The 22450-nt window shown below is 42.7% G+C and overlaps 4 protein-coding genes and 1 pseudogene across 5 annotated transcripts; all 5 read left to right on the top strand.

Moving 5' to 3' along the window:
- Nucleotides 1-1538: 1538 nt before the first annotated feature.
- LOC112432609 (olfactory receptor 8G17-like) lies at nt 1539-2839 on the top strand. 2 transcript variants are annotated; one of them, XM_076888809.1, is made up of 2 exons: nt 1539-2454; nt 2814-2839. In XM_076888809.1, exons 1-2 carry the CDS (start codon nt 1539-1541, stop codon nt 2837-2839), a joined length of 942 nt encoding a protein of 313 aa, XP_076744924.1. The 2 variants fall into 2 exon arrangements, with proteins under 2 accessions (XP_076744924.1, XP_024656887.2); XM_024801119.2 differs by lacking the exon at nt 2814-2839 and having other exon boundaries at nt 1539-2483.
- A 7011-nt stretch (nt 2840-9850) lies between these two features.
- LOC112432605 (olfactory receptor 1500-like) lies at nt 9851-14112 on the top strand. Its single transcript, XM_076888787.1, has 4 exons — nt 9851-9901; nt 12741-13092; nt 13222-13284; nt 13883-14112. The coding sequence occupies exons 1-4, from the start codon at nt 9851-9853 to the stop codon at nt 14110-14112; spliced, it is 696 nt and encodes a 231-aa protein (XP_076744902.1).
- Nucleotides 14113-14312: 200 nt separating this feature from the next.
- Nucleotides 14313-15254, top strand: LOC112432607 (olfactory receptor 8G17-like). The gene has a single exon (XM_024801116.2). The coding sequence runs from the start codon at nt 14313-14315 to the stop codon at nt 15252-15254; it is 942 nt and encodes a 313-aa protein (XP_024656884.2).
- A 2551-nt stretch (nt 15255-17805) lies between these two features.
- Nucleotides 17806-18644, top strand: LOC112435385 (putative olfactory receptor 52L2; annotated as a pseudogene).
- Nucleotides 18645-19432: 788 nt separating this feature from the next.
- Nucleotides 19433-20377, top strand: LOC101472752 (olfactory receptor 8G17-like). The gene has a single exon (XM_004556963.1). It carries the CDS (start codon nt 19433-19435, stop codon nt 20375-20377), a length of 945 nt encoding a protein of 314 aa, XP_004557020.1.
- The last annotated feature ends 2073 nt before the right edge of the window (nt 20378-22450 follow it).

Here is a 22450-nt window from a genome sequence, read left to right on the forward strand (position 1 = left end):
GTATTAGCATAAAATCACAAACTATTACGAAAGCTATGTCAATTGCCCGAATACAGCGGTCATCCCACATGTGGTCCATCCGTTAAAGGGGGAGAGAGGGCCCATAGAAAGAAAAGAAGCGTAACAACTAAGAGAACCGACACCTAGTGAGTATAAAGATAGCAATCTTCTGGCTAGATTGGCTAATTTAAAATACAAAAGAGCAAAAGGTGTTAGACTGTGTGGCGTGCGCAGCCGCCCGCCCACATGTATTCACTGAACCTGGTCCTCTGTATCCCATTGATACATGGGGGACTTGGTTGTATGTTTAAATTAACTGGAAGTGCTGTTTCTACAGGAAACTACTCCACTTTGGCCAGGCTGTCCCCACAAATTTACGACAAAACAGGTCCAGGACATTTCACCCCGAGAAAAGCTAACTATACTTGTTTTAATTTTACAGTAAGCAATCAGGGAAGCCACAAGCACGACGTGGGAGATGTCGACTCTGACTGGTGATCCGCTGTGACGTATCTGTCCAGAGGAAAGGTAAATCAAATCGGTGAGTACAGGCTATTCGTCAGAATCCCTAGCTGGACTTCTGGCCTGTGTGTCATGGTACGTGTCGGGGCGCCTTTAGTTTTAGTGGGTGAAAAGGGGGTGCGACTGGGTGAACCCGGCATTGCCCAATTAACAGCGAAGCGTGGATGCCATGTTTTGAGGAAGCGCTCGATAGGCTCATTTGACCTTTCTGTGGGTTCACCAACGTGTATAGAGGCTATTGGGCTGCCTAGAGGGGTTCCAAATGAATATAAATTGGCTGACCAAATTGTGGCTGGGTTTAAAACGTTGCCAGTAGTTGTGGGGATTATTTCAATTATCCCAATTACTCCAAATTAGATTGTGGACCTTATTAATTACGTCCACTACAATGTGCTTAGGTACGCAAACTTAACTTGTGATGCAGTAGAAGGATTAGCAGAGCAATTAGGACCCACTTCTCTTCTCAACAATACTCCCCCTGATGAAACTGTGACCAGAGCACTGGAAGGCCTGAAGACCTTGTCTAAACTCATGTATGAGCTCTTGGGAGTTGACAATCCGCTGGAGGAGGGGATGACCTCTTTCTCTGGGCAATGGAAAGGTTGCATTATGTCCATTAGGGTTTTCTTATCATAGCTATTTTGGTCATTTGTGGGTGTTGTGTGCCTTCTCTTGGAGGATTATTTGGTAAGGGCCCTGATAACAAAGGAATTGCCTTGAGTTTTCACGAACAAAGCACCTTTGATCTTATTATCATTGCAATTACATCATTCAAAATCTGAGGCAATGTGGACACCCTCTGGGAGTCTGTGCCTATAAGACAGCGGAGAACAGTGACAAACAAGCTGTGCGTTGATGTATTAGTCTACCAACAGCTTTACATCAGCTTTTCTATAACTCAGCCTCATTGTTTTCACTACTATAAAGTTCCTCCTGTAACTTTTATTGTTTCTGATAAGATCATATGGACTTACTATCTCATAAGATCTGTAAGTGTAAAATAACGTTCTTTCAGGATGATGGAGAACTACACCTACAACAGCTACATCCTCCAGTTAGAGGGCTTAAACACTTCAAAGGATTCTCTCTACCCCGCCTTTCTTTTCTTGTTTTTCTCCTACCTGTTTATAATGATTATAAATGTGGGCATTACTATTTTGATTGTCATGAACAAGAATCTTCACCAGCCCATGTATCTCCTTTTTTGCAACTTGCCATTGAATGATATTCTTGTAAACTCTATCGTGGTGCCCCGTTTGCTTATAGACCTTATGAGACCTCCATCTGAGCGCCTCATTAGTTATAATCAGTGTGTTGTTCAGGCCTACATTGCGCACTTGGTTGGAACCACAAGTCACACTGTTCTCATGATTATGGCCTATGACAGATATGTGGCCATTTGTAATCCTTTTCACTATGTTTCCATAATGACCAACAAAATGATGATCAAGCTGACAGTTTGTGCCTGGGGAGTGGCCTTTGTTTTGGTCGGGATTCTTCTAGGTCTGACCACACGACTGAGTCGATGCAGGACTTTGATCACAAACCCCTACTGTGACAATGCCTCATTGTTTAAACTTTCCTGTGAAAGTGTGGTCATTAACAACATCTATGGTATCACTTTCACTGTGGCTGTTTATGTGGGCTCTATAGGGGCAATAGTTCTTTCCTATACAAGCATTGCAGTGGTTTGTCTGACCAGTAAGAACAAGTCTTTGAACAGTAAAGCGTTGAAGACCTGCAGCACTCATCTGGTTGTTTATCTGATTTTGACACTTAGTGGAATGGCACTTATTACTCTGCATCGCTTCCCTCAGTACTCAGTGTACAGAAAAATCTCTGCTCTTCTGTGTTATATGGTTCCAGGCAGTCTGAACCCCATTATTTATGGTGTGCAGTCCAAAGACCTACAAAAAGCCCTTTTGAAGTTTTGTGTATCCAAGAAGGTTTTGGCATCATAAACAGAATGTGTTTCTGTTTGTTTTTATAGAAATTCAACATCTAAAGGGAGATCATCTCTGACAGCTATTTTAATCATAATTAGATGGAAGTTAATGTTTTTACTGCTGTAAGAAACTAATGTATAAAACTTTAGCCAGCATTTCAAAATGTGTGCATGTTTGTGTAAAATAAAAGCTTAAGCCAATCTGTGGTTTTGTCTCATTCATGAAGTTTAATTTACATTAGATGACGTTAAAGACAAAAGCAAATGTTCGCTATCTGCTGGTAAGCCTTTGTTAAACACAGACACAAGGACTGTGCAGTTTTATTGGAGCTAAATACATAATTAGTATTTAAGAAGAACATAATGGTATGAAACCAGCAATAACACCCGGTTATACCGATGTAATGAATCAGAGTAATGGCCAAGAGAATACCTTTGCATGGAAGTAATTTTTAGTATTCTTACTTATACCGTAGCTTTCATTTAAAACCAAAAAAGACAATCTCTGGACTTAAATCTGATTGAGATGTTTATATGAACTTAAACAGGCCGTTTAAAATACAGCTGAATTAAAACAATACTCCAAATCCCTCACATTTATGACACATGCACACTAGCCAATTTTGTTCTTACTACTGTGCATATGTTGGCAAATCAGACTGGAACAGTGAATTTGGAACAGTTCACAAAATCAGCACATATCACCATTTTGGTTCAGTATTGTATATGTAAGAAACTGAACCTAAACTGAAAGAATAATAATAAGTGTGTGAATGCGAGAGTGAATGAATAGTGGAAATTAGTCGAATTGTAAAGCGCTTTGGGTGCCCTGAAAAGTGCTATATAAAACCAATCCATTATAATAAGGCAATTTGGCATTAGGCATGTCATTGTGATAATCTTAAGTGAGATTCTTGTACAGTAAAATTTGAGTTGTTGATTTCCAAATGCATTTCATTTGTGAGGTAAAAAAAAACCCCATTAAGATTGTTTTCTTTAAATTCATAAAGTTACTGCATAAAGTACATCAATAGTTACTCATTCTCTCATGTTAACTAAAAGGAAAATGTTTTTAAAGAGTATGATTTTTATGCTAAAATACAATGACCCTGCCATCTGTCAGACCTTTCGTGCATGTTCAGAACACAAAGGGTATAAAGTTCAGTCTTTTTTTTTTGACTCTTGGTCTGCTTCACCTTCTTCACTTTGGGGCCTAGTTGTCTGTGACAAAAAGAAATTACAAACAGAGATTAACAATAACCCAGTTATTTATAATACAATAAGGTTTTGGAGGGAAATGCACAAAAGGTTGGGCAGAGATTTTTTTGACTCCTTTATTGAGAAACAAAGACTTTGTTCTAGGAATGTCTCGCAGTCTGTTTGATATGTGGCATAACAACAGGCTAAGGGCGATTTGTATTTAAACAACACACTGATGAACTTTCAGCAACTGGATTCAAATATTAATATTCCTAGACAAAAATTTTTTGGGCTTTCTCCATGTTTGTCATTTTGTTGATTCTGAAATTTCACAATCTGCAGAAACAGCTATATATGAAGATTTGGAGACTTTTCTTATTAAACAAAAAGACAGAACTCATTTTATTTCTGCCTTTTTGTCACGGCTCGGGGCAGCAGCCATGTGAAGAGTGGAAGGAGGACTCAAACGCAGCACTATTTCAGACGTGAAGGGTGATTTATTGACAATACTGAACATAAAGTGGAGATGGCAAACAGAACTAAGGACGAACTAAACTGGGAGAAACTACACAAAGGAGTGGCAAACCTGAACATGAAGGGAGAACAGCAGGGAGAGCACGCAGGGAAATTCACCGGGTATGAACACAGACGACGCGACGAGGAACAGAGGCAAACACACACTATAAGTACACAGAGAGACACTGGGAAATCACACACAGGTGGGAGACACAGCTGGACCTGATTAACCTGACGAGACAGGGGAACACTAACACCAGGGACCAATAGAGGGAGCACAAACCCAAAACCCAGTATCTAAAATCCCAAAACACAAACCATCCCAAAACAGCCCAAGAATAATAAAGAGAATAATAACAATAAGGAACACAAACACAAAGTCACTGAGTCATGGCCGCAGGACCATGACAGTACCCCCCCCCCTCAAGGGCTGGCCCCTGACAGCCACAGAAACACACCACCAGACCCGGGCGGGCGGCAGGGGGCCCAGGACGGAGGGACCGGACCATGACCAATACGAAGGCCCCAGAGTCCCAAACAAACGTTCACAAAACTCACAGGGGAGCCGAGTCCGAAGCACAGTTCAGGCGGCCGGCCACGAAGAAGGCCGTGGCGGCGCGTAAAGAGTTCGGGAGGCCGTCCACGAAGAAGGCCGTGACGGCGCGCAAAAAGTTCAGGGGGCCGACCGTGTGGAAGGCAACGGCGGCCGCTCAGGCGATGGCGGTCCGGGGGCCGGCCGTGCGGAAGGCAACGGCGGCCGCTCAGGCGATGGCGGTCCGGGGGCCGGTTGTGCGGAAGGCAACGGCGGCCGCTCAGGCGAAGAGGGTCCGGGGGCCGGCCGTGCGGAAGGCAACGGCGGCCGCTCAGGCGATGGCGGTCCGGGGGCCGGCCGTGCGGAAGGCAACGGCGGCCGCTCAGGCGATGGCGGTCCGGGGGCCGGCCGTGCGGAAGGCAACGGCGGCCAGTCAGGCGACGGCGCCCGGCCAGTAGCCTAGCCAGCGGTCTAGAAAACGGCCGTTTAGCTCCAGACCCAAACGAGGCTGGGCCAGGCGAGGCTGAAGGCACGGAAGCTGGGGCTGCAGCGGGCGAAGATGCTGAAGACGCTGCTGCAGGCGATGGTGCGGATGCTGAAGACGCTGCTGCAGGCGAAGATGCAGACACGAAGGCTGGACCAGACGAGGGTGAAGCCGGGCCAGGCGAGGCTGAAGCTGGGCCAGGTGTGGATGAAGCCGGGCCAGGCGAGGATGAAGGCGAGGATGAAGCCTGGCCAGGTGAGGATGAAGCAGAAGCTGAAGCTGGACCAGACGAAGGTGAAGCCGGGCCGGGCGAGGCTGAAGCTGGGCCAGGCGTGGATGAAGCCGGGCCAGGCGAGGATGAAGGCGAGGATGAAGCCGGGCCAGGCGAGGATGAAGGCGAGGATGAAGCCGGACCAGGCGTGGATGAAACCGGGCCAGGCGTGGATGAAGCCGGGCCAGGCGAGGATGAAGCCGGGCCAGGCGAGGATGAAGCCGGGCCAGGCGTGGATAAAACTGAAGCTGGACCAGGCGAGGATGAAGCCGGGCCAGGTGAGGATGAAACTGAAGCTGGACCAGGCGAGGATGAAGCCGGGCCAGGTGAGGATGCGTCCTCAGGCTGAGGTGTGGCCGTAGCAGGCGGTAGCACTGCCGGTGGTGGTACTGCAGGAGGCGGCGCTGCAGCCACAGGTGGAGAAGCAGCCACAGGTGGAGAAGCAGCCACAGGAGGCCGGACGGGCTCCTCGGGCCCCCCAGCCGACGTGGCAGCCGGTGTGGCATGAGGCCGGACGGGCTCCTCGGGCCCCCCAGCTAGCGAAGCAGGAGGCTGGACGGGCTCCTCGGGCCCCCCAGCAGGCGAAACAGAAGGCTGGACGGGCTCCTCGGGCCCCCCAGCAGGCGAAGCAGGAGGCTGGACGGGCTCCTCGGGCCCCCCAGCAAAAACAGCCGCAGAACCAGCGGGCACCGGGGCCCCCGGCACACACAAAACAAAACTAGGAGGCACGTGGGCCTCTGGCACACATGAAACAAAACTAGGAGGCACGTGGGCCTCTGGCACACATGAAACAAAACTAGGAGGCACGTGGGCCTTTGGCACACATGAAACAAAACTAGGAGGCACGCGGGCCTCCGGCACGCATGAAAAAGAACCAGTAGGCACGTGGGCCTCTGGCACGCATGAAAAAAAACCAGTAGGCACGTGGGCCTCTGGCACACACGAAACAAAACCAGTAGGCACGTGGGCCTCTGGCACACACGAAACAAAACCAGTAGGCACGTGGGCCTCTGGCACACATACAGAGGGCTGCAGCTGCGCAGAGCACTGACCCTGCTCAGGCAGTGACAGCCCGGTGCAGTTCACAGCTGGCATCTTGGCCTCCAGGGGTCCAGAGTAAGCTGAGGGCAGTAACCCAGCCTCTGGGGAAGCCCCGGAGTGAGCAATAGTCTCTATTGTTGCCAGCTTTTGAGGAACAGGTCCGTTGTAAAACAGTTCATCTCCCTGCTTAGAAACAGCGGTGGAAAAACAGTGTGAATATTGTGACTCAGCCATTAACTGAACTACGGGTTGTGGTGATGCACTTAAACCCCCGCGGAGCCATCATTTTACCCCCGCGGAGCCATCATTTTGCGTTTCTACCTTTAAAAGCCGGAGAGCAGTCAAATGCTGGAGGAAGCTAAATTGGCTAGTCATTCATATGTATATTAGGCTGTTACCTGGGAATTCTGGAGGGAGGGGAGTGGGGGGGGGGGTGTGATTGAGGGGGTGGGGGAGCTGCTAAAAGCTGTGAACTTCCCTTTTGTGTTTCATCTTGATGCATTCTCAATCATCCAGGGAAATAAATCTCCAAAAGTCACCAACTTGGAGTGTTTCAGTTTGCCATCTTAGGGAGAAATCAACACACATGGGTGTATGTCCTTTGTTGCTGAGATTTATTGATAAAAACAGTACAAAAAACCAACCATTTGTACACATATTTACAAATAATAATAAAAAGCGAGTGAGTACATTACAACATTTTCAGCAATCACTCACAATCCTGGCACTGCCATGGTATCTGTAGTCTGCATTTACCACATGTGTATCTGTAGCAGTGAACACATCGCACAGTGGCCTGATTTTTCTTGCATTTGTGTTTGACCTGACACATGGCTCTTTTTCTAGGGCTAGGTGTGGAGGGTTGTGCCCGAAGCAACTGTTCTTTTCTTGCCTTCTTCGCAGCTACATGAGAGCGAGCCAACTCTGTTGCAAGCGCCACCAGGAAGTCCACCCGTCTTTCCTTCGTCCCGGTGCATGCTTGATACAGCACATGTGCATTTAGTGCTGCCATGTCAATCATGTTATAAAACACGGCGACTGGCCAGCGCCGTGTTCCTTTGCGGACAGTGTACTCCCGAACCATCTGGTCCATCACATCCACGCCACACTTTGTTTTGTTGTAAAGGGTGACAGTGTTTGGCTTCCTTTTGGTAGTGTTATCAGTCTGAACCACGCTGTGCATGCTGCTAAGAATATAGACTGTCTTCTTCCGTTTGGCCGCATACGCCGTCAGCGTGGCAGCAGAGGTTGAAAACACCTAAGAAATAAGATAAATTGTTATTTCCATAGCCCTTTTACACACAATGAAACACATAAACATAGAACCACAAAAGACCTGCAACATACCTGAGTGGTGAACTCATTGCGATCTGTCTGTCTAGTGGATTGAGGAATTTCCCTGCGAATCCTGTTGACTGTGCCGAGGATGGTGGTTTTCCGTCTAAGAAGTTTTTGCGCAAGTGAAAGCGATGTGAAAAAAATTGTCCGTGGTAACATTTCTGCCCTTGTCTAGGAATGGTTCCATCAGCCTCATTACTACATTTTCAGAAAGTCTCTCCCCAGTGGGACGATTGGGGTCCTTGCCAAGATATGGGAAGACATTGCAAATGTACTTGGATTTTAGGTCGCAAGCCACCCAAAACTTGATCCCAAACTTGTCAGGTTTACTTGCAATATACTGCAGGAAACAGCACCGAGTCTTTGATGGGAAAAGCTGTTCATCAACGGTGATATGTAGACCAGGGTTGTAGCACGTGATGCAGTTGGTGACAAATGATCCCCACACACTGGAAATTGCAGCGAACTTGTCAGTCTTTGCTCGATCACAGCGGGTGGACTTGTCATCAAAGCGTAGGTGTTGCATGATGTCTTGGAAGCGGTTTCGTGCCATAGTTCCAATTATCTGTGGGTTTCCCAGGTTTGCTGACCAGCAGTCATTTACAGATGGAACCCTGTAAACCCCCCGCAAGATGACAATTGCGATAAATGCCATTAGTTCAAGGAGGTCCATGAACCAATGAACATGCTCCGTTTGCTGTGCATGTTGAATAGTCCATTCTTGAATGCTACGAAGCATGTCAAGAGTGATGAAACACAGGAAGCTCTGAAGGCGACTCGAGATACTTCTCCTGGCCTTAGCCGTTGGCTCTCCATCTGCAGCGTACGCTTCTATTGGGGTGAAAGGGAGACGGGTCCCCACATGTTCTTCACGCCACACTGTGCCATCTTTCGCTGTCTCAGTCCCCAAACAAGCTCTCTTTTTCGGTGGAGAAGCAGTCTCCTCATCTGCAGTGTGAACAAATTCAAATTGTGAGCAATGGGAAGGTCAAACAAAATCACAAATGCATGCATAGATACTAATTATAATTCCAGTATCTCCTCCTCTGTATCAGAATAATGTCTGAAATATCTTACTTACTAACTACATCCACTTACTTGTTTGAAATGAAAAAGGAAATAACATGAAATGAAACTAACCGGAAGACTGATCAGACAGCTCTGAGTCCGAATCCGGCTGAACTTCTAGGTCTTCTCCATCCGAGTCACAAGGGTCGACTTCCCTCAGGATCATTTCCAAGGCCTGCTGCGTGGTGAGTCTTCTCTGCATTTTCTTTCCTTGGAGAGGAGGTCCGTACACCACAGAATTCTTCAGGGCAATGAAGGATTAGGCTAAGTGCAGTGAGATTGTATCATATATATACCCATATATCAGACCACTGGTACAATAAAAGCATAATCGCTTGCAGTGTCGCTAAGCGGGGTGTGACGGGTTGCCACAATGGACGGGTCTGATTGATGCCACAATGGACGACTGATCAATGGTCCATTGTGGCATCAATCAGACCACTGGTATAATAAAAGCATAATCACAACTGATAAGTTCGCTGCAATTTCCAGTGTGTGGGGATCATTTGTCACCAACTATGGTGGACTTGCATTTGTGTTTGACCTGACAGTCAAACACAAATGCAAGAAAAATCAGGCCACTGTGCGATGTGTTCACTGCTACAGATACACATGTGGTAAATGCAGACTACAGATACCATGGCCTAAGATGGCAAACTGAAACACTCCAAGTTGGTGACTTTTGGAGATTTATTTCCCTGGATGATTGAGAATGCATCAAGATGAAACACAAAAGGGAAGTTCACAGCTTTTAGCAGCTCCCCCACCCCCTCAATCACTCACCCCCACTCCCCTCCCTCCAGAATTCCCAGGTAACAGCCTAATATACATATGAATGACTAGCCAATTTAGCTTCCACTTCCACCATTTGACTGCTCTCCGGGTTTTATAGGTAGAAAGGTAGAAGCCTGGGGATGCTAGTGAACTGCGGTGATGCAAGCGGTGGTGGTGGCTGAGTGGCTAACTGGAGCGGCGGCAGAACAGGTAATTGTGTCCTTGGGGAGGCTAGCGGTTGAGCTACAGACTGGGAGGCTTGTGGCTGGACACAGAACTGAGCCGGAGAATGGCGATAAAGTCCTGGCTCAGAAGGGGCGGCAGAGAAACAGTCTCTCGGTTTCACAGAGGGTTTGTACACGCCCACTTGCGAAGGATCTGTTACCACGAAGGTAGGTAAGCGACCCGTACAGTCTCCCATCCCGCTCTGAATAGCCCCAGAAAACAAAGTCCCGGAATCTGGGGAAGCCAATGCATCCCGCTCACTCACCGCCTCGGGGTGCTCGAAAGTAAATGCAGACGGGGGGTGAAGTCCAAGGTCCAAAAGGAGAAACTCCCGCTCCCACGAACAGAGCGAGTCCAGAAGCCATGGGAGACCGGTCACCAGACGCTGTAGCCGCCTCTCTATAGCGCGCTGGGACGTGCCACCCGGGCTTTCCAGCCACAGGTCGATCAGCTCCTGTGTGGCATCGATGAGCGTCTCCCGTAGCTCCCTGGACGGATTAAGCGCTGCTGGGTCCATCTTGTGGTCGCGTCGTACTGTCACGGCTCGGGGCAGCAGCCGTGTGAAGAGTGGAAGGAGGACTCAAACGCAGCACTATTTCAGACGTGAAGGGTGATTTATTGACAATACTGAACATAAAGTGGAGATGGCAAACAGAACTAAGGACGAACTAAACTGGGAGAAACTACACAAAGGAGTGGCAAACCTGAACATGAAGGGAGAACAGCAGGGAGAGCACGCAGGGAAATTCACCGGGTATGAACACAGACGACGCGACGAGGAACAGAGGCAAACACACACTATAAGTACACAGAGAGACACTGGGAAATCACACACAGGTGGGAGACACAGCTGGACCTGATTAACCTGACGAGACAGGGGAACACTAACACCAGGGACCAATAGAGGGAGCACAAACCCAAAACCCAGTATCTAAAATCCCAAAACACAAACCATCCCAAAACAGCCCAAGAATAATAAAGAGAATAATAACAATAAGGAACACAAACACAAAGTCACTGAGTCATGGCCGCAGGACCATGACACTTTTATTCTTTACTATATACTCATAGTAGCAGCACATTGAGTGCTATTCATAAATGGGAGAGAGATCTTAATAATCAATATGTGGAGGAGGAGTGGAAACATAGCTAGATCTACTTTTACTTGCAACTGTTTGCAAGATACCCAATAAAAAAATTCGACACCGCCTAACTCCTAATGCCTGCATAAGATTACACCTGATGTGTCTGTATCAAATGTCAAAAAGAAACTTGTACCTTTTTCCATTACTTTTGGCAATGCAAACTAATTAAAAGATTTTGGAGTTCTATATCTCAAGATCTGAGTAATATCTTTAAGATTTGGATCCAAAAGGACCCTGGATATTTTATTCTTGGTTTACCTTCAAAATAATTAACATTAACTTACTCACAGCGTAAATTATGTGATAAAATATTGCTGTTAGCTCGGAAATGTTTCCTTATTCTTAACTGGGTTAACCTCCTAAGACCTGAACTCTTCCACGGCATGCATTTTTAATTTCTCTTTGATATTTGGGCTGATTGGAACCCAATGAATGTAAAAGCAAAGAATTACTGTTTTTTTTTTTTATCCGATTTTTGTTTCTAAGAAAAATGAGAGCCACATATGAAGAAATTTGTTTTAAATTTTGATAAAACAGAGGCAGTGTAATGTTATCGTAAGTGGATATCAATCCCTTGTGGAGCTAAATTTAGTATTTTGGTCTAGACCAGTGTTGGTCAAGTTACTTGAAAAAAGTAATCAGTAACGAATTACTGATTACTTCCCCAAAAAAGTAATCCCGTTACCTTACTGATTACTTATTTTCAAAAGTAATTCATTAGTTAGTTACTTAGTTACTTTTTAAAAACACGATTTACAACCTGAAGAGGTGATAAAGTGATAGATCTTTCAGCCCAATTCTACTTTTTCTGCATAATCCATCATACAAAATGTAATCAAATGGAAAAGTCTCTTTTTAAAACTTGTTTTATCAGTTTTAATCTTTTAACTTTATGCATCAAGCAAAAATTTAATTATATGCATCATTCTCTGACTTGAATAAATTAGTTTAAGATTTAAACCTATTTTCTGCACATTCCAGCACATAAAATAAAATTTGTTTTGTGTTTACACTCAGTCTTTCAAATAGATGCAAGTAAAACACAGCAGAAAATAAATAAAGTCAAAGACTAAGCGGTCCTTTTGCTCTATTTTCACCTGTAAAGCAGGACTGCAGTAGGCGGAGGTTTACCTTGGTGCAGGTGTGCCGCGGTCAGTTGCGCATTACGTCGTTGCGCACTCGGTGCTTGCTTGGAAGTTTAGGGGTTTTTTCGCTGTAAAAAGTTTTCTTCCCACGCACGATGGACGCTAATGTTTTTGTCACTTTTTATGGAATTAAACTCAAAGTAAGGTCAGTACTTCCACGCTTTAAACGCTGCACGCTCATACACAATCGATATGTGATCCATTGTTGATCTGCACACAGGTGTTGTCAGAACGGCGCACTCGCTTACGCCACTGTCGTGAGACATTCTCGCAAAAAAAATCACGGTTTTAGTAACGCAGTAACGCAGCGTTCCTAGGGGAAAGTAACAGTAATCTAATTACCGTTTTTGCAATAGTAATCCCTTACTTTACTCGTTACTTGAAAAAAGTAATCAGATTACAGTAACGCGTTACCAGTAAAGCATTACTAGTAAAGCGTTACTGCCCATCTCTGGTCTAGACAACCCAAAATGTGATTTTAGATAGTGACTGGATTGCTTTTGAAATGCCTTTGAAATTGTCTTGTTCTTTCAGGTCCATGCAAAATACAAACAACATCTTCACAATACAGCTGGAGGGTTTAAATGTCCCACAGGAAGCCACATATGCTATGTTTCTTTTTCTTTTTTCTCCTACTTGTTTCTAATTGTTGCAAATGTGGGCATTGCTGTTTTGGTTTTTGTTGACAAGAGTCTTCACCAGCCCATGTATATCCTTTTTTGTAATCTGTCCATTAATGATTTATTTGGAAACTCTATCATGATCCCTCGTTTGCTTGTAGACATGTTGAGGCCTCCGTCTGAGCGCCTCATCAGTTATTATGAATGTGTGGTCCAAGCTTTCACCACACATATGTTTAGTACCACAGCTCACACAGTGCTTATGATAATGGCCTTTGACAGATATGTAGCCATCTGTAATCCTCTGCGTTATGCTGCAGTAATGACAAATAAGATGTTGATGAAGCTGACAGTTTCTGCCTGGGGGGTGGCCTTTGTTTTGGTTGGGATTCTGCTCGGTCTGACCTTGAGACCGGGCCGATGCAGAACTCTGATCAAAAGCCCCTATTGTGACAATGATAAGATAACTCTTTATTGTCATTGCACAGTCATACATAGTACAGTAGTACAATGAAATTGGAAAACTGTCCTACGTCGGCACTACATATAACACAACACGACACGATATGACACATCACAACGCAACAAACAACACAACATATTAACTTAGTATAAAAAAGAAGAATCAGTGCATGTGTATCGCACACTGTTATTATTGCACATTAATTATTATTGCACCTTGTTATAAATATAAATATAATTATTGTTATTGTTTTAAACATTGTTTCCTGCCCCCCCCCCTTAAAAAAGTCCAGGGAGGTATCCAGTCAGGTCAGCTATTTACATTGGTCTGGAAGTCCAGCAGTTCATCTAAACAAAAGGCACTTAGCCTAAAACAGATATAGACACGTTTATCCTACCATAAAACAATAAGACAAGGTACGACCTCTCCAATGCAAACTTTGTGTGCATTCCAGAGTGCTCTGGAATGCACACAAAGTTTGCAGACTATTAAGGATCAAACCTCTACCAATCTACAACTAATTATAAAAGTCTAAGCATATATAAGTAGATATTTCTAAGCATAAATGACAATAAACAATACAAAACCTAACACTGCACTGTTTAACCTGTCCTTTGAGGATGTGTTCATTAACAATGTCTATGGCCTCACTTTCACTGTGCTTTTGTTCACAGGTTCTATTGGTAGCATGGTTCTTACCTATACTAAGATTACTGTGGTGTGTCTAACCACTAAGAACAAGTCCCTGATCTTATTATCATTGCAATTACATCATTCAAAATCTGAGGCAATGTGGACACCCTCTGGGAGTCTGTGCCTATAAGACAGCGGAGAACAGTGACAAACAAGCTGTGCGTTGATGTATTAGTCTACCAACAGCTTTACATCAGCTTTTCTATAACTCAGCCTCATTGTTTTCACTACTATAAAGTTCCTCCTGTAACTTTTATTGTTTCTGATAAGATCATATGGACTTACTATCTCATAAGATCTGTAAGTGTAAAATAACGTTCTTTCAGGATGATGGAGAACTACACCTACAACAGCTACATCCTCCAGTTAGAGGGCTTAAACACTTCAAAGGATTCTCTCTACCCCGCCTTTCTTTTCTTGTTTTTCTCCTACCTGTTTATAATGATTATAAATGTGGGCATTACTATTTTGATTGTCATGAACAAGAATCTTCACCAGCCCATGTATCTCCTTTTTTGCAACTTGCCATTGAATGATATTCTTGCAAACTCTATCGTGGTGCCCCGTTTGCTTATAGACCTTATGAGACCTCCATCTGAGCGCCTCATTAGTTATAATCAGTGTGTTGTTCAGGCCTACATTGCGCACTTGGTTGGAACCACAAGTCACACTGTTCTCATGATTATGGCCTATGACAGATATGTGGCCATTTGTAATCCTTTTCACTATGTTTCCATAATGACCAACAAAATGATGATCAAGCTGACAGTTTGTGCCTGGGGAGTGGCCTTTGTTTTGGTCGGGGTTCTTCTAGGTCTGACCACACGACTGAGTCGATGCAGGACTTTGATCACAAACCCCTACTGTGACAATGCCTCATTGTTTAAACTTTCCTGTGAAAGTGTGGTCATTAACAACATCTATGGTATCACTTTCACTGTGGCTGTTTATGTGGGCTCTATAGGGGCAATAGTTCTTTCCTATACAAGCATTGCAGTGGTTTGTCTGACCAGTAAGAACAAGTCTTTGAACAGTAAAGCGTTGAAGACCTGCAGCACTCATCTGGTTGTTTATCTGATTATGACACTTAGTGGAATGACACGTATTACTCTGCATCGCTTCCCTCAGTACACAGAGTACAGAAAAATCTTTGCTGTTTTGTTTCCTATTTTTCCAGGCAGTCTGAACCCCATTATTTATGGTGTGCAGTCCAAAGACCTACAAAAAGCCCTTTTGAAGTTTTGTGTATCCAAGAAGGTTTTGGCATCATAAACAGAATGTGTTTCTGTTTGTTTTTATAGAAATTCAACATCTAAAGGGAGATCATCTCTGACAGCTATTTTAATCATAATTAGATGGAAGTTAATGTTTTTACTGCTGTAAGAAACTAATGTATAAAACTTTAGTCAGCATTTCAAAATGTGTGTATGTTTGTGTAAAATAAAAGCTTAAGCCAATCTGTGGTTTTGTCTCATTCATGAAGTTTAATTTACATTAGATGACGTTAAATACAAAAGCAAATGTTCGCTATCTGCTGGTAAGCCTTTGTTAAACACAGACACAAGGACTGTGCAGTTTTATTGGAGCTAAATACATAATTAGTATTTAAGAAGAACATAATGGTATGAAACCAGCAATAACACCCGGTTATACCGATGTAATGAATTTTAAAGGCCAAGAGAATACGTTTGCATGGAAGTAATTTCTAGTATTCTTACTTATACCGTAGCTTTCATTTAAAACCAAAAAAGACAATCTCTGGACTTAAATCTGATTGAGATGTTTATATGAACTTAAACAGGCCGCTTAAAATACAGCTGAATTAAAACAATACTCCAAATCCCTCACATTTATGACACATGCACACTAGCCAATTTTGTTCTTACTACTGTGCATATGTTGGCAAATCAGACTGGAACAGTGAATTAGGAACAGTTCACAAAATCAGCACATATCACCATTTTGGTTCAGTATTGTATATGTAAGAAACTGAACCTAAACTGAAAGAATAATAATAAGTGTGTGAATGCGAGAGTGAATGAATAGTGGAAATTAGTCGAATTGTAAAGCGCTTTGGGTGCCCTGAAAAGTGTTATATAAAACCAATCCATTATAATAAGGCAATTTGGCATTAGGCATGTCATTGTGATAATCTTAAGTGAGATTCTTGTACAGTAAAATTTGAGTTGTTGATTTCCAAATGCATTTCATTTGTGAGGTAAAAAAAAACCCCATTAAGATTGTTTTCTTTAAATTCATAAAGTTACTGCATAAAGTACATCAATAGTTACTCATTCTCTCATGTTAACTAAAAGGAAAATGTTTTTAAAGAGTATGATTTTTATGCTAAAATACAATGACCCTGCCATCTGTCAGACCTTTCGTGCATGTTCAGAACACAAAGGGTATAAAGTTCAGTCTTTTTTTTTTGACTCTTGGTCTGCTTCACCTTCTTCACTTTGGGGCCTAGTTGTCTGTGACAAAAAGAAATTACAAACAGAGATTAACAATAACCCAGTTATTTATAATACAATAAGGTTTTGGAGGGAAATGCACAAAAGGTTGGGCAGAGATTTTTTTGACTCCTTTATTGAGAAACAAAGACTTTGTTCTAGGAATGTCTCGCAGTCTGTTTGATATGTGGCATAACAACAGGCTAAGGGCGATTTGTATTTAAACAACACACTGATGAACTTTCAGCAACTGGATTCAAATTTTAATATTCCTAGACAAAAATTTTTTGGGCTTTCTCCATGTTTGTCATTTTGTTGATTCTGAAATTTTACAATCTGCAGAAACAGCTATATATGAAGATTTGGAGACTTTTCTTATTAAACAAAAAGACAGAACTCATTTTTTTTTCTGCCTTTTATTCTTTACTATATACTCATAGTAGCAGCACATTGAGTGCTATTCATAAATGGGAGAGAGATCTTAATAATCAATATGTGGAGGAGGAGTGGAAACATAGCTAGATCTACTTTTACTTGCAACTGTTTGCAAGATACCCAATAAAAAAATTCGACACCGCCTAACTCCTAATGCCTGCATAAGATTACACCTGATGTGTCTGTATCAAATGTCAAAAAGAAACTTGTACCTTTTCCCATTACTTTTGGCAATGCAAACTAATTAAACGATTTTGGAGTTCTATATCTCAAGATCTGAGTAATATCTTTAAGAATTGGATCCAAAAGAACCCTGGATATTTTATTCTTGGTTTACCTTCAAAAGAATTAACATTAACTTACTCACAGCGTAAATTATGTGATAAAATATTGCTGTTAGCTCAGAAATGTTTTCTTATTCTTAACTGGGTTAACCTCCTAAGACCTGAACTCTTCCACGGCATGCATTTTTAATTTCTCTTTGATATTTGGGCTGATTGGAACCCAATGAATGTAAAAACAAAGAATTACTGTTTTTTTTTTTCACCCGATTTTTGTTTCTAAGAAAAATGAGAGCCACATATGAAGAAATTTGTTTTAAATTTTGATAAAACAGAGGCAGTGTAATGTTATCGTAAGTGGATATCAGGCCCTTGTGGAGCTAAATTTAGTATTTTGGTCTAGACCAGTGTTGGTCAAGTTACTTGAAAAAAGTAATCAGATTACAGTAACGCGTTACCAGTAAAGCGTTACTAGTAAAGCGTTACTGCCCATCTCTGGTCTAGACAACCCAAAATGTGATTTTAGATAGTGACTGGATTGCTTTTGAAATGCCTTTGAAATTGTCTTGTTCTTTCAGGTCCATGCAAAATACAAACAACATCTTCACAATACAGCTGGAGGGTTTAAATGTCCCACAGGAAGCCACATATGCTATGTTTCTTTTTCTTTTTTCTCCTACTTGTTTCTAATTGTTGCAAATGTGGGCATTGCTGTTTTGGTTTTTGTTGACAAGAGTCTTCACCAGCCCATGTATATCCTTTTTTGTAATCTGTCCATTAATGATTTATTTGGAAACTCTATCATGATCCCTCGTTTGCTTGTAGACATGTTGAGGCCTCCGTCTGAGCGCCTCATCAGTTATTATGAATGTGTGGTCCAAGCTTTCACCACACATATGTTTAGTACCACAGCTCACACAGTGCTTATGATAATGGCCTTTGACAGATATGTAGCCATCTGTAATCCTCTGCGTTATGCTGCAGTAATGACAAATAAGATGTTGATGAAGCTGACAGTTTCTGCCTGGGGGGTGGCCTTTGTTTTGGTTGGGATTCTGCTCGGTCTGACCTTGAGACCGGGCCGATGCAGAACTCTGATCAAAAGCCCCTATTGTGACAATGCTGCACTGTTTAACCTGTCCTGTGAGGATGTGTTCATTAACAATGTCTATGGCCTCACTTTCACTGTGCTTTTGTTCACAGGTTCTATCGGTAGCATGGTTCTTACCTATACTAAGATTACTGTGGTGTGTCTAACCACTAAGAACAAGTCCTTGAACAATAAAGCCTTGAAGACCTGCAGCACTCACCTGGTTGTATATCTGATTTTTTTGTTCAGTGGTATGTCCATAATCACTCTGCATCGCTTTCCTGAGTACTCAGGGAGCAGAAAAATTGTGGCTGTCCTGTATCACATCATCCCTGGAAGCCTCAATCCCATCATTTATGGTATGCAATCCAAAGAGATAAAAAAAAATTGTATCAAAAGTTAAGTTAAAGAAGGTTTTGCCATTATATTAAAGACAATTTTCAGGGTTATTTGAACAGTTTAAAGTGACATATTATATATCATATGTCAGAATCTGCAGATTATACAGAACAAATAAAATGTTCACGTTTCTCCAACGTTGTCTTCCCAACAGTTTCACTGACATCTACACTGGATGGACAGGAAGCGTTCGTGATGTCTTCTCCGGCGCTGATAATTGGCGTCTGTCTTCTGTCAGTGACGTAAAAGACGGATTTAATGCGACGTGACCATCAAACAGCAGTCGCTTTCTAAAACAGATATGTATCGATTCAGCACCACATACGAAAGTGACCCAGGTCAGATTTGAAAATATCGGATTTGTGCCGTTCACACTGTCACACCATGATGGGATATGTGTCACAGAGGGTAAAAAAAATGGATTTGATGCGCTTTTGCCTGCAGTGTGAACGTAGCCTAAGTGCTACCAGTGGGAAGTGAAGCTTGAGCAGACAAACATTACTTCATTGCCCACAAATTTTATTCCCCAGATTGTTGACAGTTGTTGTTGTCTTCATTGTATGACATCATACATTGCTTAAGCTAAGTGTTTGCATGGTTGAGATGATGCCCATATAACACTGCAGCAGAGCGCATTCTGTGTAGGCATTGCCAGTTGTGAACTACCAGGAACAAGAAAGCGCAGACAATAGACAAAAGACAGAGTAGATACCTCTCATTTAAAACTGAAATCAAAACACGTTTTTCCTACCACAAACTTGATTGGCTTACTTACCATTTTGTTCTTTCATGATGATGGAGAACTACACCTACAACATCCTCACACTCCAGCTGGAAGGGTTGAATATTTCAGTAGAGTCCACATATGCTTTGTTTCTTCTCCTGCTGTTCTTCTACCTGTTTATAATAGTAGCAAATGGAGGGATTGTTGTTTTAGTTTTCATGGACAAGAACCTTCACCAGCCTATGTATATGCTTTTTTGCAACCTGCCTTTTAATGATATTCTTGGAAACTCTATCATGGTACCTCGATTGTTGATAGACATATTGAAGCCTCCATCTGAACGCTTTATCAGTTATTATGAATGTGTGGTGCAAGCTTTTACCACACATATGTTTGGTACCACGAGTCACACTGTGCTCATGATTATGGCCTTTGACAGATATGTGGCCATTTGTAATCCTCTGCGATATGCTTCCATAATGACCAACAAAATGGTGATCAAGCTGACGGTTTTTGCCTGGGGAGTGGCCTTTGTTTTGGTCGGGATTCTGCTTGGACTGACTGTACGACTGAGTCGATGCAGGACTTTGATTACAAACCCTTACTGTGACAATGCCTCTCTTTTTAAGCTTTCCTGTGAAAATGTGTTCATTAATAATGTCTATGGGCTCACCTTCACTGTGGTCCTGTTTACAGGTTCTATAGGCAGCATTGTTCTCACATATGCTAGTATAACAATTGTCTGTCTAACCAGTAAGAACAAGTCTTTGAACAGTAAAGCATTGAAGACCTGCAGCACCCACCTGGTTGTTTACTTGATTATGCTGTTGAGCGGAATGATTGTCATTATGTTGCATCGCTTTCCACAGTACTCAGATTACAGAAAACTTTGTTCCATTTTGTTTCACATCATCCCTGGAAGCCTCAACCCCATTATTTATGGTGTACAGTCCAAAGAGATGCAAAAATTATTTGCAAAGTTACTACAGAAGAAAACTGGGCCATTAAAATAAGTTTTATTTGCACATGCATTATTAATCGTGCAGGATGACACAAGATAATTAAGAATAATTTATTACCAGCACTGTAGAAATGCAACACTATTTTCAAAGGCAAACCCTTGTGGTTCCTTTTTTTTCAACATGATTTTTGTCAAATATTTAGTTAATTTATTGGAAAAAAAAAAAGAAAGTAACATTGAGCAAACCTAGACCTAGAGAGTATTAAAGTGTGTAACAAAAACCCAGTGTCACTGACATGGTGTTATTACAATACATTACTGATATTAAAAGTACAGATGAGAATAAGATGACTTGTAAAAATTTGACCTAAGCTACAGCCTCCACCTGCTTTTACATGTTTCCTGTTGTCTTTATCATTTTCAATGATAGCCTTTTAGCACTGTTTGTTAATAATGAAGGCTTCTGTTATATGAGTGGCTGACATACAAAAATCTGCTTCTCCAATTAAAGCCATGACAGTCCACATTTTCAATGCAATTTATAATAGAGTTTTGAGCCTGGTGATAGTATGTTTTCTTACCAAACACAACAGTAAAGGGTGGGCCATTTATATGGATACACCGTAATAAAATGGGAATGGTTGGTGATATTAAAGTCCTGTTTGTGGCACATTAGTATATGTGAGGGGGCAAACTCCTCAAGATGGGCGGTGACCATGGTGGCCATTTAGAAGTCGGCCATCTTGGATACAACTTTTGATTTTTAAATGGGAAGAGGGCCATGTGACACATCAAACTTATTGGTAATGTCACAAGAAAAACAATGGTGTGCTTGGTTTCAACGTAACTAATATCACCAACCATTCCCATGTTATTACGGTGTATCCATATAAATGGCCCATCCTGTAGTTGCGGCTTTTTTCCTTCCTTGTATTTCACATATTTTTTTACTGGGAATACAGTGTAAGTGTATAAAATTATCTAGGGGGGAAAAGTCGTTTCTTTACAATTTACTGTGAATACTTTTTCACATAGTATAAATATTTTTTGTATTTAGTACACATAGCGAATTGGATTTATTTGCCTTGTTTAAGTAAAACCAAATCCTACATATCAGCACAAATGCCTCACACCAACTGTCAGCATGGTAGTGGAGGGATGATCAATCGTTTGCACTTGCTTTGCAGCCACAGGTGTTAGAACTTACACGGATGGATTTAGTGGCAGAAACACATACGGGCACAAGATAGTAGTGATGCAGATTTATATACAATGATGGGGAAATATTTACAAGGGAAGGGGCTATATACAGTGACAGGTAAAAATGTGCAAGGAGAGCAGAGCTGAAGAGATGAGACGGAGCCGAGGTATGCGGGTGGGCAGATGATGCACCGGAGCTACCTGAAAACGAGGGACAAACAAAGTTTACCGAGTAACGTCAATAGCCGAGAGTTAAACTAAAGTGGACGGGGAGAGTTGGAGAGCTTACTTGAAACACAGAACTACAGCTGTAGCGGTGGTCACAGACTGGTATGAAGTAACTCTCCGTCACGGATCCAAAGAAGCCAACACAAAGAAAACTAGGCAGGCGAGCAGGCAGCGGGACAGGCTAGAACAAAGGAGAAGCAGGCAGAAGATGGATCCTAAAAAACATGCAGCTCAATAGCGTGGGATCAACAGATTGTGACAGCGACAATACTCCAACACCAGACGTCCGTGACTCAGCTCCATAAAAGCGCTCACTGATGACGTCCAATGCGCCGCAGGTGTGCCAGAATGCCATCAAGCCCCGCCTCGCCTACCTATGCCAAAAAGGGAAACAAAACCCAAAAACAACTATACACCTACCCACCACCTCCTAACAACAGGACCCGGGCACCTTGTGATTGACGAGTTCATCATGAACTTTTCTGTATACCAAACATTTCTAGAGTCAAATGTGAGGCGATCTTTACCACAGCTCAAGCTTGGATAAAACTGGGTCCCAAACACAGTAGTGATCCCAAGCACCGCAGAAAATCTGCAACAGACTGCCAGAAAAAGAATAAAGATATAAAGATGTAAGTCTCCCTGCATTGTGGAAGATGATAATTCCATTTTGGATGTTGTCAGAACTGAGGTCAGG

This window comes from Maylandia zebra, linkage group LG10, assembly GCF_041146795.1.
Source record: "Maylandia zebra isolate NMK-2024a linkage group LG10, Mzebra_GT3a, whole genome shotgun sequence".
In the NCBI taxonomy this organism is placed as follows: domain Eukaryota; kingdom Metazoa; phylum Chordata; class Actinopteri; order Cichliformes; family Cichlidae; genus Maylandia; species Maylandia zebra.

Coding starts and splice junctions, on each gene's coding strand:
- LOC112432609 (XM_024801119.2), top strand. CDS start 1,539: ATGATGGAGAACTACACCTACAACAGCTACATCCTCCAGTTAGAGGGC.
- LOC112432605 (XM_076888787.1), top strand. CDS start 9,851: ATGCAAGCGGTGGTGGTGGCTGAGTGGCTAACTGGAGCGGCGGCAGAA. Junction 9,902..12,740: donor CTGGAGCGGCGGCAGAACAG/GTAATTGTGTCC, acceptor TTGTTCTTTCAG/GTCCATGCAAAATACAAACA. Junction 13,285..13,882: donor AAGCCCCTATTGTGACAATG/ATAAGATAACTC, acceptor CAAAACCTAACA/CTGCACTGTTTAACCTGTCC.
- LOC112432607 (XM_024801116.2), top strand. CDS start 14,313: ATGGAGAACTACACCTACAACAGCTACATCCTCCAGTTAGAGGGCTTA.
- LOC101472752 (XM_004556963.1), top strand. CDS start 19,433: ATGATGGAGAACTACACCTACAACATCCTCACACTCCAGCTGGAAGGG.